The following is a 14,887-nucleotide window of genomic DNA, read 5'->3' as shown; positions in this document are numbered from 1 at the left end:
AAAATGAAACTCCTGAGCCATGAGTACACAGGCATTGAGTAGATGCCACCTGAGTCAATAGAGAGTGCAACAGATGGGGGGGGGTTAACATTGTTCTAGGAAATTAATCATTAATTTATTTTTTAAAGTCATCACCATAAATCTTCCCAGAGCATATTGTTACTCTGCCTGCTATGATTCACTAAGCTAGCGCAGGGTGAGATCATTATCATTTCAGTTAGCATTTCTGAGGCTGCCAAGTATCCCCCAAGTGTTTCCTACAGCTGGGGATGCACACACCTTCCCTGGCACTGGCAGCCTGGGTAGCAGTAAAGCTTGAGGCTGCCTGCAAGCTTTGTGACCCCGCACATGGCATCAGCACCTGCGGAAACAAACGGATTGGAAAAACCCTTCCCAGAGGTGGGCTACCACCCCAGCTTCCAGCTCCGGTTGTGGATTGCTAGGGCGCAGCAGTTGCCGATGCCTTGTTATAAACTGGGGCTTTTCTTCTCCTTTTGGAAAGTCCCACATTGTAAAGCCCAAGGACAAAGCACACAGAGTGGGAGGCAGGTTACTAAAAATAACTTTTTTTTTTTTTTTTCTATTTTCATTTTTTCTTTTTGGTGCAATTTCCTGGCTGTATTGTTGAAATAACATTGGAGTGTGATGTAGCAATAGGGCAGAGGGGAGCAGCTGAGAGTCAGAGATCCAGCAGCACACGTTTGTGTGGAAGAAAGGGAAAGGGCTGGCATGAAAGAGAATTGGTGAATTACCTAGCAAAAAAAAAAAGCACTCAGCCTTTCCCTGTCCCCACAGCTGAGTGTGAGCATTGTTTCCCTGAGAGTCCTCTGGCACATGAAGGATGCCAACAGTGTGGAAAAAAAGTAAATAAATGCTGCAACCACACAATCATGGCATTTTCACTTCCTAAAGTGGGAGACAGAAATTCCCCCGGGTCATATGATCTGTGTTGAAATGGCACCAGGAAGAGCAGCAGCAGCAGTCAGCGAGTGCAGGGCGTCTCCATCTGTACAAAAGCCTCTCCTGCCTGAGCTGGAGGTCAGAGCAGCATAGGGATGTGTATGCATGTGCATACGTAGAGAGGCGAGGTGCAAATATCCTCCCAGCCGGATTTTCTCTTGCACAACCCTGATTCTGTGCAGCCCAGCAGACCTTTTATTTTCCCTCCGCCTCTCCACTTCAAGCATGCCTCCAGAGCAGAACTTCTGAAAACACCATTCCCTGCAGTGCCTCACTGGAAAAACAGCTCTTCTCCTTCCCTGAGAAGAGGCAAGCATCAGCACCGTGGTGGGGATGACGATGATGAGAACGTGGGTTGAGCCAGTGGTCGCGGGCTCCCAACTGGCCAGTGCCTTCTACGACACGGCGCTGCTGCTGGTGGTGAAGAACTACTACAACCAGACCAACTCAACTGCTCCCTCCCACTTAATGCAAGATGCTCAGCAGAAGGCTGTCTCTAATTTTTATATCATCTACAACCTCGTCCTGGGCCTGAGCCCGCTGGTGTCAGCCTATGGCTTGTCCAAGCTGGGGGACAAGGTTCATCGGAAGATCCCTATCTGCTTACCTCTTCTTGGCTACCTGGGCTCCAAATCTCTCCTGCTCCTCCTGATCCTGCTGGACTGGCCGATCGAGGTGATGTACGGGGCTGCTGCTTTCAATGGGCTAACGGGTGGCTTCACCACGTTCTGGGCAGGCATCATGGCTCTGGGATCCCTGGGCTCCTCTGAGAGCAGGAGGTCTCTACGGCTGATCATTATTGAGCTGGTGTATGGCCTCGCTGGCTTTCTGGGAAGCATGGCATCTGGCTACCTCTTTGTCGGCTTCAGCGACCGCTATCGAGAGGGCACTGTGCTGGTGAGCTGCAGCATCGCTTGCTATGCTTTCTGTCTCCTCTACAGCATTTTTGTCCTGATAGTCCCCAAGTCAGCACCCTCCTGCACAGCCAAAGCCAAGGGTGTAGAGGAGGTTGGTGGCCAGGTACCAGCTTGCACAGGAGCAGCAGAGAGTGCTCAGCCTTCGGAGAGCAGCAGCAAAGCCCCAGTAATACCCTCAAAACTCATCATCATCCTCCTCTTTGTGGCAGCAATCCTCTATGACCTTGCTGTGGTGGGCGCCATGAATGTACTTCCACTCTTTTTGCTCAGGGAGCCTCTGAGCTGGAATGCTGTGCAGATTGGCTACGGCAATGCCGCCGGGTATGCCATCTTCATCACCAGCTTCCTGGGGGTATTCGTGTTCTCCAAGTACCTTAAGGACATTACCATGATCATAATTGGAGTGGTGTCCTTCACCATTGGTGTCCTCATCATGGCCTTCGTGCGGTGGACGTTTCTGTTCTACATTGGTGAGTAGAGCTGGCATCAGTGCCCTCATCCTGCACCTCTCTCGTACAGCACCCTACAACAACCTAAGGAGGCACATGCTCTTGCCAATGCTTGGTTTAAGGCTAATTAACTTGAAATTTGTCACCTGGTCATAATCCAGATCTGAGTGGGGGAAGAAGGCTCACAATGGAGGGAGGGGGGAAAGGAAGGAATTGTTGCAGGCTACCAGCACCAGCCAGCCATAAAAAGCACCTGCATCTCATGAGGTAAGGCTTAAAGCTAAAATGGAAAAAAAAAATGCCAAAGATTTCCTGTTAAGTGAATATCCTAAGATGTGATTTATTTTTGTTACATTACGGTTTTTATGTCTGATAAGAAACTTAATAGCGAAACATTGGTATTGCTCTAGCAACTAAAATATTACGGGAATGAACTATACAAATCTCACACTATATATAAATGACCAAGGGATGGGTAACAATAGATGTGGCAGCATCCTGTGACGAAGGAAATTCAAGTTTATTTTTGGGAGATAGCCTCCACAAGAACACAGGAAGCCAAAAACCAAGAACAGCATCCCTTGTGGCAGTGAGATGGGTGATTCATACCTGACTAACCGAAAGACTATCATACGTTGCATGGCTTTTGGGTCTTGTTTCTGAAAGTGAGAAAAAAAAAAGTCTAAGAGAAATGAGCCAAAGAGGTTTTTCTGTTTGTGCCTACAGGAAAGGAGAAATCAAAAATTAAACAAGTATGCTCACAGCAGAGAGAGACTAAAATACTGCAGGCCAAAAGCACCATGAGATAAAACATGGTGTTATGAGTATACTGTTCTTGTCAAAGCTGTTAGCATAAGGTCAGACTTGCGTCATCCACCTCACTACCACAAAGGACAGTGCCCTCTAAAGATACAATGGGATTTGGGGCTGGGACCCAGAGGCCATGGCTGGCTGGGTCAAAGTGCCTCTGCTAGTTGCAGCAATCGGTGGCTTATCCACCACCTCCCGGATGAAGCAAGGAGCTGCACTCCTACTGAAGATCAGTACTAGTTTCTGAGGCTCAAGGGACACGACAAGGTGAAGCAAAGGCCCTGCCCAAGCCAGAGGCATGCAGCCTTCAAAAGCAGTGGTTGCTGTGCTATGAGACAGGGAGCAGCTACTGATGATAAGCACATGTTCATTGCATTGCAGCACGGGCAGTGATGCTCTTTGCCCTCATCCCCTTGCCAACCATCAGGTCCATGCTATCCAAGCACGTTGAAGGATCATCCTATGGTGAGTACATCGGTTACCTCTCTGATCAAAAAGCTGTCAAATCCCTCCATTTGGGTACAAGAAAGTTAAGTTAGTGCTACAGCCTGTGCAATGCATCATAAAACCAGAACAGCTGGTACTGCAAACAGGGAGGAGCAGAGAAACTTGCAGGACCAGCCTGTCACGTCCAAACTTCTCCTCCCTAATTGCTTCATCATTTATCCACAAAATTTTCAGAACATGCTTCAAGAGATTACTATCAGTGTGCAGCTCAAAGGCAGGGAAAATAATATCTGAGGTACTGCTCAAAAACACAGTGCTCCAGGGAAAAACAAGGCAATGCTAGGCTGAAGCACAGTGACACTCACATCATTTATATTTGGCTTATTTTACTTCCAGTTTTCGGAAGAATGGATTTCTTTAATCTTTTTCCGTTACGGTCTCTAAATACGCTTCCAAGCTTTTCTTGGCAATTTGTTCCTGTCAGAACATAATTTAACTAACAAAGAATAAATTTTGCCTAAGAAAATGACCCTTTTTGTTCAAGAGGAGAAACAATTCCTAATTTTTCTATTAACTTTGCATTAGAAAATAATGAAATGTGTGTATTTTACAACATCATATTGGAAGCTGCTATTTTTACTCCAATGGCTTCCTTTTACTCCAATTGCATCCTTTCCCTTCTGCCACATCTCAAAACCAGGAGCAGAACTGTCCAGCTCACTGCTGATCAGGCTGCTTGTGCAGCCCCACTACAGTGTGGGGACACAGTTCCAGAGAGCTAACAGCTTCCAAGACAGTAGGTTAAAACCCCCACCTGACATCCAGTGCTACATTCATTTTTCCTCAACAGAGGGTTACCATGCAGCATTTTTTGTCTGGATAGCTTACAAATGCGATCGAGCAGATGTAGAAATTAACTTGCAGTGCTACTGCTCAATACCCGAGCTCACTACCCTTACATTGGAGAATAATATACGAAACAATCACATGAAAGCTGTGCTCTGTCACCAGTTCATTCTGACTGCTGTTGTTCCTCTGTAGCAAGCTCACATCCCTGCCACAAACCATGCAGCTCACACCCAAAATTAATCATGTTCTTCAGTCATTGAAAAATCAGCATCTTTTGTCTTTAACCTTCACCATAAGCTATGCATGCAGCACCTGATTGCAAGAAAAGAGCAGTTCACAAACAGGACAGTGCAGCAGAGCAACATTGCCTCCTCAGCTGGTGGCCACTGGCACTGTGCATGTGGAGCAGGCTTCAAGGGCAGCAGGGTTGGTGCACAACCCTAAATGTGCTCCTAGTTTGCATGTTCCAGGAGGGCTGGGTTGCCCTCTCTTTCCCCATTTACCATGGTATAAACAGAATGGTGCACTTCAGCAAAAATGGTTATTCCCAAGCTGTTCCAGCTGGGATTCAATTTCTCCCTTTCCTCCTCCATAAACATCACACAAATCACAGACAGTTCCCCATTCCAGGCACTATAACATTTCAGACCAATGGACAGCACTTCTGCACTATGGCAGAAGCAGCCCCTGCCTGAAATCTCTTACATCCTGAAGATGTTAACCCATAACTACTTTCCTATATCCTATGGAAATGAGCAGTTATTTCCCAGTTTATGGCTGCTCTTCCAAGCAGCAACCTCAACATCTAGACTGTTTAAGCAAACAGTTTTCAAGCTACGTCTTTGTCCTATGTCTTAAAGAAGGAAGAGACACTCAATTCTGCTCCAGAACAACAGCAGAAACAAGCTCATGCAATCCATCACTCATTAAGCCATGACTACATTGCTTTTCCAAGCCATGGTGGTGGTGGCACCTGAATGCTGAAGGGAGGTACCACAACAGTTTTTTTTTTCTTTTCTCCCTGATGATAAATGATGTTCTTGTTTTACAGGTAAGGTGTTTGTCCTGCTGCAGTTGTCCTTAGTCATCACAGGAGTAGTGACATCTACAGTCTTCAACAAAATCTATCAAAGCACACTGAACTGGTACAGCAGCTTCTGTTTCATTTTGTCTTTTCTAGCTGGCTGCCTCAGCCTCCTCCCTTTAAGGTAAGGAACAGGAATGGTTGTCTCTGAAGGGGCATGTTATGTTTTCTCCTTGCTTCATGTTTCTAGGTATTATGTGTACAATAAAGATTTGAAAAGGAAAAGTGGTTTTGGATTAAAAAAAAAAAAAGGAAAGGACTCAAAAAGTAAAACAAAAATTCTGTGGAAAAGAGGTGACAAGTACCAAGAAGGTTCAAAGAGTTCAAAGAGTTAAGCTTTCAAGTGATATAGCCACTGTTTTTAATCTTCTTTTTGTTTGATGTATTATGAATTGCTTGTAGGAGGAATATTTGGCAGAGTTTAAGAGCTAATAATCCCAGGGGACAAAGCCTCTGCACAAATGCCGTGCTTGATATTGCTAAAATAGTACTAAGTAGAAAGAGGGAATAATCCCACACAAAGTAAAACATTTTTTTTTTTTTTTTTTGAAAATCCATTATGGGTTACTTACTCATTGTGACAGAATAGTTTGAGTCTCCCTTGGGTGTTTCTTTCAAAGGTAAATCATTATGATACAGTAAAGAAAATGGTTACTTTTCTGATCCAGTGAGATTGCCCAATTGTACAGCTACAGAGTGACTGAGAGTTAAAATTTTAAGAACAAGTTTTAAGTGCAATCCCAGATAATTTAAAGAGAGAAATCTGAAACACCTCCACCTACTCTTCTGGAGTCTTTAAAGGATCTCCCTCTAAATATCCCCTTGCTCACCACCTCCTCCCCAAACCCCTCCAGCTGGATACATTACTAGAAACAGCAGGACCCCATGAAGATAATACAAAGTGTGATAATGCCAATATCTAATCTATGCAGCGATACTCTCATTCAGATGTAAGACAGCTAACATCTGATCCCAGATAAAACCCTTGTCAAGTTTGATTTCAATTTTTAAAGTTTCTCCTTGTATTTTCTAACTCATCATTTCTTAAACATAACCCTACTGTTTAACAGTGAGTCACTGCAAGCTGCTCAGCTGCTTTACCACACACACTCCCAGTACAAGCAGTCATTACAAGCACAAACACAGGTACTGGGAAAAAATATGTAAGATACAAGAAACACATTTTTTTTTTCAAGTGAGAACAGTCCATTACTGGAACAACCACCTCTGGGACAAGGTAGCATCCGCATCACTGGAGGTTTGCAAGACGTGGTTGAACAGGGTGCTAGATAATCTCACCTAGGCTCTCTTTTCCCTGTGAGAGATTGGACCTGATGGTCTTTTGAAGTACCTGGGTTGTACTGTGATTCTACAAAAATCTGAAAGGCAACAAATGGTGGCAGCTTCATGGCTTGTACATACAGTGGTAGCTTACAGAGAAGCTGGCTGATTCTCGAAGGGAAGTACATGAACACTCAGCTAGCTCCAGACACCACAGCAGAATTTAAGCTAAAGACTTAGTAAGGAACATGCAAACTGTATTTTGAGAAAGTAGTTTGGTAGCCCTCTTGTAATCAGCGTTTTTATTGTTCTTTACAGCATTGTGGCCATCAAACAACGTTCAACCACTGGCTCCTTTCAGATTCTCACCAAGTGACAGAAGCTTTACCACCGAAAGCATCTTTTGGTCTTGATCAGTTCCCTGAGCAATGCAAGTGGAAGGCTTCCAAGCATTTGTCCCTACCACTGCCTTCGTTACAGGAACCATCTCATCCATGTCTTCACCTCACAGCATGCCACAGTCCCTCAGCCACTGAGCTTACCCAGGACAAAGAAGTTTGCCCTGTTATTTTTGCAGTACATTATTTTGCAGACAATATGCACCAGCTGCTGAACACCAGCAGTCTCCACAGCACCCTGCTTCCACTCCAGGCTACTTGGCCGTAGCGGAGACAGACAAGAACAAGGTAGAAGTGACAAGGGTGTTTCCAGGCACATCATCCAATTTAGAAGGGGAAAGCAAAGGATCAGCTGTAGTTCTTCTCGTCTTTTTGGTCTGAAACCTGAGGATAGTGCTGTGACTGTGGCTTTTGAGGCAGGTGTCCACAAGCAGCATGCAGTGTGTGCATGGTGGTCAGCAGGATGTGCCTACTTTCTGACACAAAGTATGGACAAGTGTGAAGAGTGTCAGCCCAGCTGACTTATCTTATGGAGAAGACTACTGAAATACAGAAAAAACATGGTAAAAAAAAGTAAGATTAAAGTACATTTTTGTAATCCCTACAATAAAAACACTCCTCAGTAGATGTTCACACCCCTAGAGCTTATATTGGCAATGGAACAAGCCTTTAAGGGAAGGATATTTCTTCAAATAAGATAATAAGCGGCACAGAAAATAAGTGTACATATAATTTCAATGGCAAAGGCAGAAAAAAAAAGAAGAAAAAAAGAAACACTAAATTCTAGGTAAATGAGTAATTTTTTAATACATTTATTGGTCCATTCCATTAAATTAATTGAGGTAAACAAATGGTGCATTTAAAAAAAATGTACACATGAATAGAGAATTACAAACAGTTTTACCTCGAAGTGTTTTTTCTCCATCAATACTAGTTCCATAGTAAACAATGCACAAAGTATATCTATACAGAGATATATGAAAGGGTATAGAAACATGCCAGCACCGTAAGTCAAGACAACATTCCATAACCTGTGAGTCTGAACAAGAGCACAGCTGTCAGAGTTGGTTGAGTGCATGAAACAAGAGCCTTGCTCCAAGTTTTACACTGTTTAATGACCTAACTCACACAGAGACGCATCTTTTCACAGCTTTCAGTTTGTTTTTTGGTGGTACAAGGGTGACCTTAGGATGCAAAGTAACACGTTCCAGTGCATGGGCTTGCACAAGTCAGAAGTAGCACAGTTGGGGCAACAAGTCAGCACCAGTTCAGTCATCAGCACTGACTCCTTGAACAAGGAGAGAGGTGGGAACCAGGTCAAAGCCAGACTGCTTTCACCTGCACTGCTGGCCTCCAAACCTTGAGGAGTGACAGATCAACACATCACACAGGAAAGGAGAACAAGGACAGTGCTCCTTTATTCTCATGTGCTAAAGACTAAAACCTTTGGCTGTTCTCTGTTGCAAGACTGTCCTCTGCAATCTGTGCCCCTGTGTGGTGGGAGAGTGGCACTGGCCCAAGCTCTGCTGCCTGATCCAAAGAGGTGGACACATAACCCAGCAGCAGAGTTCAGGAAAGGATTTAGCTTCAAAGTGTAGAGTACCAAGGCCTTCAAAGTAATCCAGGACAGTGAGTAACCTTTAAAGTTTTAGCATACCACTTGCATAAGGGCGATTTATTTATGCCTTTTCAGAAAGTGCATTACCTTCTGGACAAGTACTGTGCCTCAGCCACACAACCTTAAAACTAGCCCAGTTCATTACTGAGTACTGGTACAAATCAGAGACCCCAGCAAGGCTCTGAAGTGCTGTGTGGAATTAAGCATCATCACTTCCTTCTTTATACTGGTTAAGCAGCACCCCCAGAAACTTTAAAATGCAACCTTCACAGTCCCAGAAGGCAAGTTCATTACTTTTATCCCCAGTTTTACTTCACCGAAATAAATTTGGTAGCAAGTCTTCTATCCCAGAAAGTGATCCCATTTTCCCAAATTATTGGTTATTTTCTAGTGAAAGGCTAACATACTAAGAAAAAGACTGTTCTACGATCAGATTTTAAGAAGACTGAACATCTAATAAGCTACTTTAGTCTACTCCTGTCTACACCATTTGCTTAGTGGTTATCAGCACCAGTGTCTTAGATTTCAAACAGTCTGCAACCTTGTGCACAATTACTTAGGTTTTAACAAAATTGTGCCTCCTGTTACAAGAGCAGTCCCTGCTGTGCTCTGAGGGAATTCTGTAATTGGAAGCTGCAGGATGCGACCTGAAGCAACATGCACCACGAAGAGGCTGTGCGGATCCACCACCACAAGGCTACCCCACAGCACATCTGCAGGACCATCTCTGCCACTCTGCGGAAGTTTCTTTTTGGCTTAGCCCACTGTGCTACCCTTAGCGTTTTGCCAGTGCAACAAAAATCCAAGCAGACAACTTTGAAGAATCCATAGTTTATTCTTTGTTAAAGCTCACGTCTGAAGAGTTAGTATCTTTAGGGCTAACACTCATCACCATTTCATTTTTCAACAGATACCTGAAAAAGCCACGATGTGTCAACATTTGTTTATTGCAAGAGTCAGAACCTGATAAAAACACGTATGAACAATGCACAGCTCCTTACTGAGTACAAAAACAAGATCTCAGTGCTTGCTTTGTTGTGCTGGTGCCAGTTGAGAGAAGAAACAAACACACTAGAAGTTATGCAGGAGTAACCAGGACAGTGGTGAATTATGCATCCTCTGAGAGGATCTTGGTTTGGCTGTGGGAAGCCAAGCTAATTTAAGAGCTGTTGAAGGACCCTCATCTTAAGTAGGTTCATTGGAAGGGTGCAACTACTTTTATCATGATTTCAGTGCATGCACAGAAGGTGACCATAAGTGACTGAACTCTCAAGACAGTACCCAAAAGATAAAGCTCCTGCCCTACTCCTGCTTCCCTTCCCCAACATCTTTTGCTTTTCACACTATAAAGGTTTGGGTACTTCAGAGAGAGACACCCACCACATAAGGACTACACAATAACATGTCAGAGTTTCACCAACACCTCAGATCTTAACCTCACACAAACACCAATTAATTAAGAGCACTCTTAACACCTTTAAGGAGTTTCCTGCTATTTTGCAGTTCTCCCTTTCTGCACTGCTGCCACAAACCCCAGTCTCTCCCACAGTTACCCAGTATTTACAGCAACAATTCTTTTTTTTAATAGAGACTCCACGGTGACCCATAGGAGCTAAAAGACCCACCCCTACACACTCGTCTTACACTACAGCAATTCTTGCAGAGGACTTCTCTTTTGAACATAAGTTTTACCTCCTCCATAGATGTCTGAGAAGTTTTACTTTCCCAGATAATATAAGAAATCCTGTTTGTGACCACAGCCTGAGGTGCATGTTCCAGCCTTTCCTCCAAATTAGCTTGTAGGTGCTACAGAGCCACATATTGCAACCAGGAAGTGTAAAGCATGCTTGCCTTTCAACAGCTCAATCAGAAAGAGATTTATCTGAAATCAACACATACTTTGGTCTCGTAGTAGTTGAGAAACCACGATGCACAATCAGCGGCATCATGTTAAAGAAAATCTAAGCTGATCTTGAACCACTCCAGCAGTAACTCATGTAAACTTCACTTGGAACTCCCCACTGCCCCTTGCACTTCTCACGAACAGCTGTGATGTCCACTCCTACATTCCCCAGAACCAAGCCACATTTCAGTTTGACACAACACTAAGTGGGAACGGGATGTCAGTGTTGTAAGGTATCAGACGAAACCTATGCACCTGCAGGAAAACGACACTCTCTCCACTCATCTTGCACATTTTTGATGAGGTGGAAGAAAGAACGTCTCAATACAAGTTCAAATTATGCATTGCTTGACTCCCAGTCATGTTGCAGAGTCAACTGAAAAGCTTCAGTTACCACGCAGGCACCAGCTCAAAAAAGCATGATGATCTGTATGTGGGAAATAGGGAAGACAGCAATTGACTGTAACCCTGAAGGTCAAACTGTAAAGTGTTATGCATTTAGAAGTGCTTATTTTAGAAGGGAGAGATTGAGGAAGACACTAGTTTACTGCTTCAAGATGATCTCTTTAAGCATTCCCCTTGCACAGCAGGAGTGGTTAGTTGTTCCAAACCTAACAGCAACTTAGAGATCTTTACACCACAGAAGTGTACATCAGTGAGCTGTGAACTTAAACCAGAAAGCACAGTTTGGTTAACTACCAGAGAACTGTCAATGGAAGTTGAGTCAAAAAGGAAAAACCCCTTAAATGTCTTAAACCTGGCTTTTGCACCTGGAGGGTATTACCTCATTAGCCCGACAGCAACCACATTGCACCAATAACTCACCGTGACAGCTGCTGCAGAGCCACCGTGCTGAGCAGGGGAGTTTCAGGCAGACTTGGTGTTTATGAAGGGACAAAGTGCAATCCAGACTAGTGTACCTGACAGGTAGCCACAGGAGAACACAGAAGTTGCATATACCCGGTCACCTTTCAGATTCTTCTCAAGAACGTTGCCAGAGACCAAGCAATCACTCACGTTTAGCAGTAAGCACTCCATGTTATTTATTCCCCCAAATCCCAACACTACCCTGGTATTAGCTTCCTCACTTTGGATGGATAAAAGGAGTTTTATCTGCATGCTGTTAAACCATGACTCTGAAACCCATTGTGAAAGCATTCCTCTACTAAGGCCATTAACACTAAGCAGGCATTTATTTGAGGCTGGACTGCAAGAGAAAAGGGAAGGGACTTGCAGAAGCAGTTATATTTCTAAGGGCCAATAAAAACTACTAGGAAAATAGATCTGTACCAAAAGAAGTCTTAAAAGACTTGCCATGTGGTTCAGTAGAGAGAGTTCTGGACACTATGTGTACCTGATAGGGTACCTATCTACCCCCACGGACCTGTTTAAGGCAAGTTTCACACACACAATGACGCTTGCTGCAGGCAAGCATTTGACACTTTTTGGCTTTTGATTGCTACTGAAGAAAAAGGAAAAAAAAAAAAAAAACAACAGGGAGAGAAAACAGTTCTACCTTCTTTACCACAGCAGGCACCTGAAGTAGCCAAGCCCACAGAGGCTGTGGTTCAGGAAAAATGAAACACAAAAGAAATCGTAGCATGGTTCAAGAGAATTCTACCATGCAACTTCCAGAGCTACCTTCAGAAAAAATATACCAAAAACTCGTATTTGTTTCCACCATTGCCGTAAGCCCTGAAAGGCCGCTGTTCAATTCACTCCCAGACCCAGGCTGATTTTGATCCCCACATCGGTCACAAGTACACTTCAGCCAACTGACATTACTTCATAATCACCAAGGTAAACAAAGATACTCAGTATGAACCAACAGCATGCCACACTCACAAAAACCACAGTTCATGCTTGTATCACAGGCTATGTGCAGGTGGTGTCAGTATGCTCTGTCTAGGACCAGCCCAACTCCCACACAGAAAAGTCTCCAGAAACCCTTTAACGGGAGCATACGTCGGTGGTAGCAAACCAGAAAATATTCAATCCCACTCTTTCTCTCTCCATCCAAAAAAAGAGATAAGGATTGGTTAGGGGGTACTGTATCATGGGAACTATTACCTTTTCAGCAAACAAAACAGAAAGGTAATAAAGATGTCATTTGGCACCTTGCAGTAGAGTTTTATTTTCATCTTTTTAGTGTTCTACTCATCAGTTCCTTCCAGACTAAAGAGGTAAGTTTTATGATCCCCATGCACTTTCACTATAAGCCCCATATCACTCCATAGGATAGAGAAGGAACCATTCAAGATAACTCAAAAAGATGAAACATACCCCAGTTTAAACAGAAAATGAGGAAAAATTCAAATAGTTTTCAGAGGGTCTGTTCCAGCTTCAGCACAGCTGGCTTTTCAGTTAATGTGACAAAGAAGAGTCCTTCACACAGTTCCAGTATGTCTAGTGGTACTGAGCACGGAAGTGCTAGGCTGTCCATGAAGGTACTTCTCATTTGGTCTCTGGCTTGTCTTGCAATAGTGGTATAATTGACTCCCACGCCGTAAGGCACTGAAGGAAGAACCAAAGATTAAAAATGCAGATGGTGTATCAGCCCTTGTAATTTTTGACCCCCCCCTTTCCATACCAACAGAGTGCAAGTTCAGAAAGGCTAGCAGAATCTTTATTGATTATTTCATGAGGAAAAATGCAGAAGCTCAAACAGCAAGTGAAGTGTTCAGAAAGAACAGCTGCAATTTACAAACAAAAGCAGCAAATTAAAGCTTTCCAAAGTCATCGGCTGGACCAAGCTATTAAGAATGCATCAGAATACCTACAGTTTTCAAATATCAGCTGGATTCTTCTGAAGCGAAGGACACAGCTTTCAGCTAGGCAGACAATCTGTTTCTTGTAGAAATTCGCATTTGTGGTCTGACTGTGGGAGGGCGCTATTTTGGACACAATAGCAGCTATTATAGCAGCAGCCCAGCAAAGTTATTTGCAAAATCTATGCAGTTAAGGCAGGTAATTCAGAGGCACTGTGTACCCCAGTACATCTCAGGGACTTGACTATACTTCATGGGACTAACTGTTTATTCTCTGGTATAATAAAATAAAAGCAAAGCCTAGTTTCTGTGCTAGTACAAGTGCTCTCCAGACTTTGGAGTAATTTCCTGAGATGTGTATATTTAATTCCAGGTCTTCTGCAATGTTTCTTTACTGTCTTCCACCAATGGAGAGCCCAGGAGTCAAAATGGGCACAGACCATGGACTACATTTTATTAAACACTGGGAAAGGTCAAATTCATCACCAGCTCTTATATCCACAAGTCACTGTTGTCAAGCATCACCTTGATAGATCTTGTTGATAGTACTGAAAATGAATAGAGTGTTTCTAGCTGTGTACCCTATAAAGATTAGACACTTTCCTACCAATAAGTTTCTTTGCTGCAGCCAAGAGCAAAACTGAAGGGATACTACTAGATGTTCAGTGCAGTCTTTAATACCACAGCAGTCACAAAACAGGGAAGAAAGCCGGGTGAAATGAAATTTGCATGGTTAATTACGAATTGTTGACAGGACAGACACTGATTGGAAAGGGAAAAGGAAGTGCAAACTAGTACATTACATGGAGAAGTAACCTAGGATAGGAAGAAATTTGCAGAGTACATGTGGAAAAACTGCAGTGGGCAAAAACATAAGGCAAGTCACCATGCATACACCTAGTAAGGTTTTTTTGTTTGTTTGTTTAATATATTGATATGTGGATTTGGTAACATCGTTCTTCTCACACGAAGGAAAACTGGACTGCCAGCATAAGCATTTCAACTCCTTTCACTTTAAAAGGAAATCATCTGACATTTAATCAGAGCACAAATACTGAAATTCAGAAAGAGCAAAGGTATAACTCGCTAGGTATTTCCAGGCCTAGCCATAGCAGGTGTAATCTATATACAGGTCCAAGGAGCACATTAATGCATGCAGTTTGATTCATAAAAGGCAGAATTGAGAGATTATCTAGTTTTATAGTATTACTAGAATGTGCAATTTTAGTCTTTTTCCTTCACCACCACCAACTAGGAAGCAAACTACTGCTGATCAACAATTTGTTCAATTCGAGAACCAAGACAGACAAGCATCCAGTACAAAGTACTGTTACACGACTGCCTTGCAAGAGACTGCTAATCTCATGCAGATCTCTTGAGCGTGACCAACAACTCCATATAAG

The 14,887-nt window shown here is 43.4% G+C and overlaps 2 protein-coding genes across 2 annotated transcripts in view; one reads left to right on the top strand and one right to left on the bottom strand.

Annotated features, from left to right (window-relative positions):
* The first annotated feature begins 646 nt into the window (after positions 1-646).
* Positions 647-12,210, top strand: SLC46A2 (solute carrier family 46 member 2). The gene is made up of 4 exons (XM_082783090.1): positions 647-2,347; positions 3,518-3,601; positions 5,484-5,640; positions 7,116-12,210. Exons 1-4 carry the CDS (start codon positions 1,294-1,296, stop codon positions 7,171-7,173), a joined length of 1,353 nt encoding a protein of 450 aa, XP_082639216.1. The 5' UTR covers positions 647-1,293; the 3' UTR covers positions 7,174-12,210.
* SNX30 (sorting nexin family member 30) overlaps positions 8,049-14,887 on the bottom strand; it is a 54,001-nt gene continuing 47,162 nt past the window's right edge. Inside the window, exon 9 of the mRNA XM_082783091.1 lies at positions 8,049-13,230. Within this exon, the coding sequence (XP_082639217.1) occupies positions 13,171-13,230 (60 nt within the window). The 3' untranslated portion in view covers positions 8,049-13,170. The remainder of the gene's footprint in view (positions 13,231-14,887) is intronic.

The sequence above is a fragment of the Aythya marila genome (assembly GCF_965140915.1).
Source record: "Aythya marila genome assembly, chromosome: Z".
Lineage (NCBI taxonomy): Eukaryota > Metazoa > Chordata > Aves > Anseriformes > Anatidae > Aythya > Aythya marila.
The sequence above is the reverse complement of the archived record's forward strand: the minus strand, read 5'-3'. Positions and strand labels throughout refer to the sequence as shown.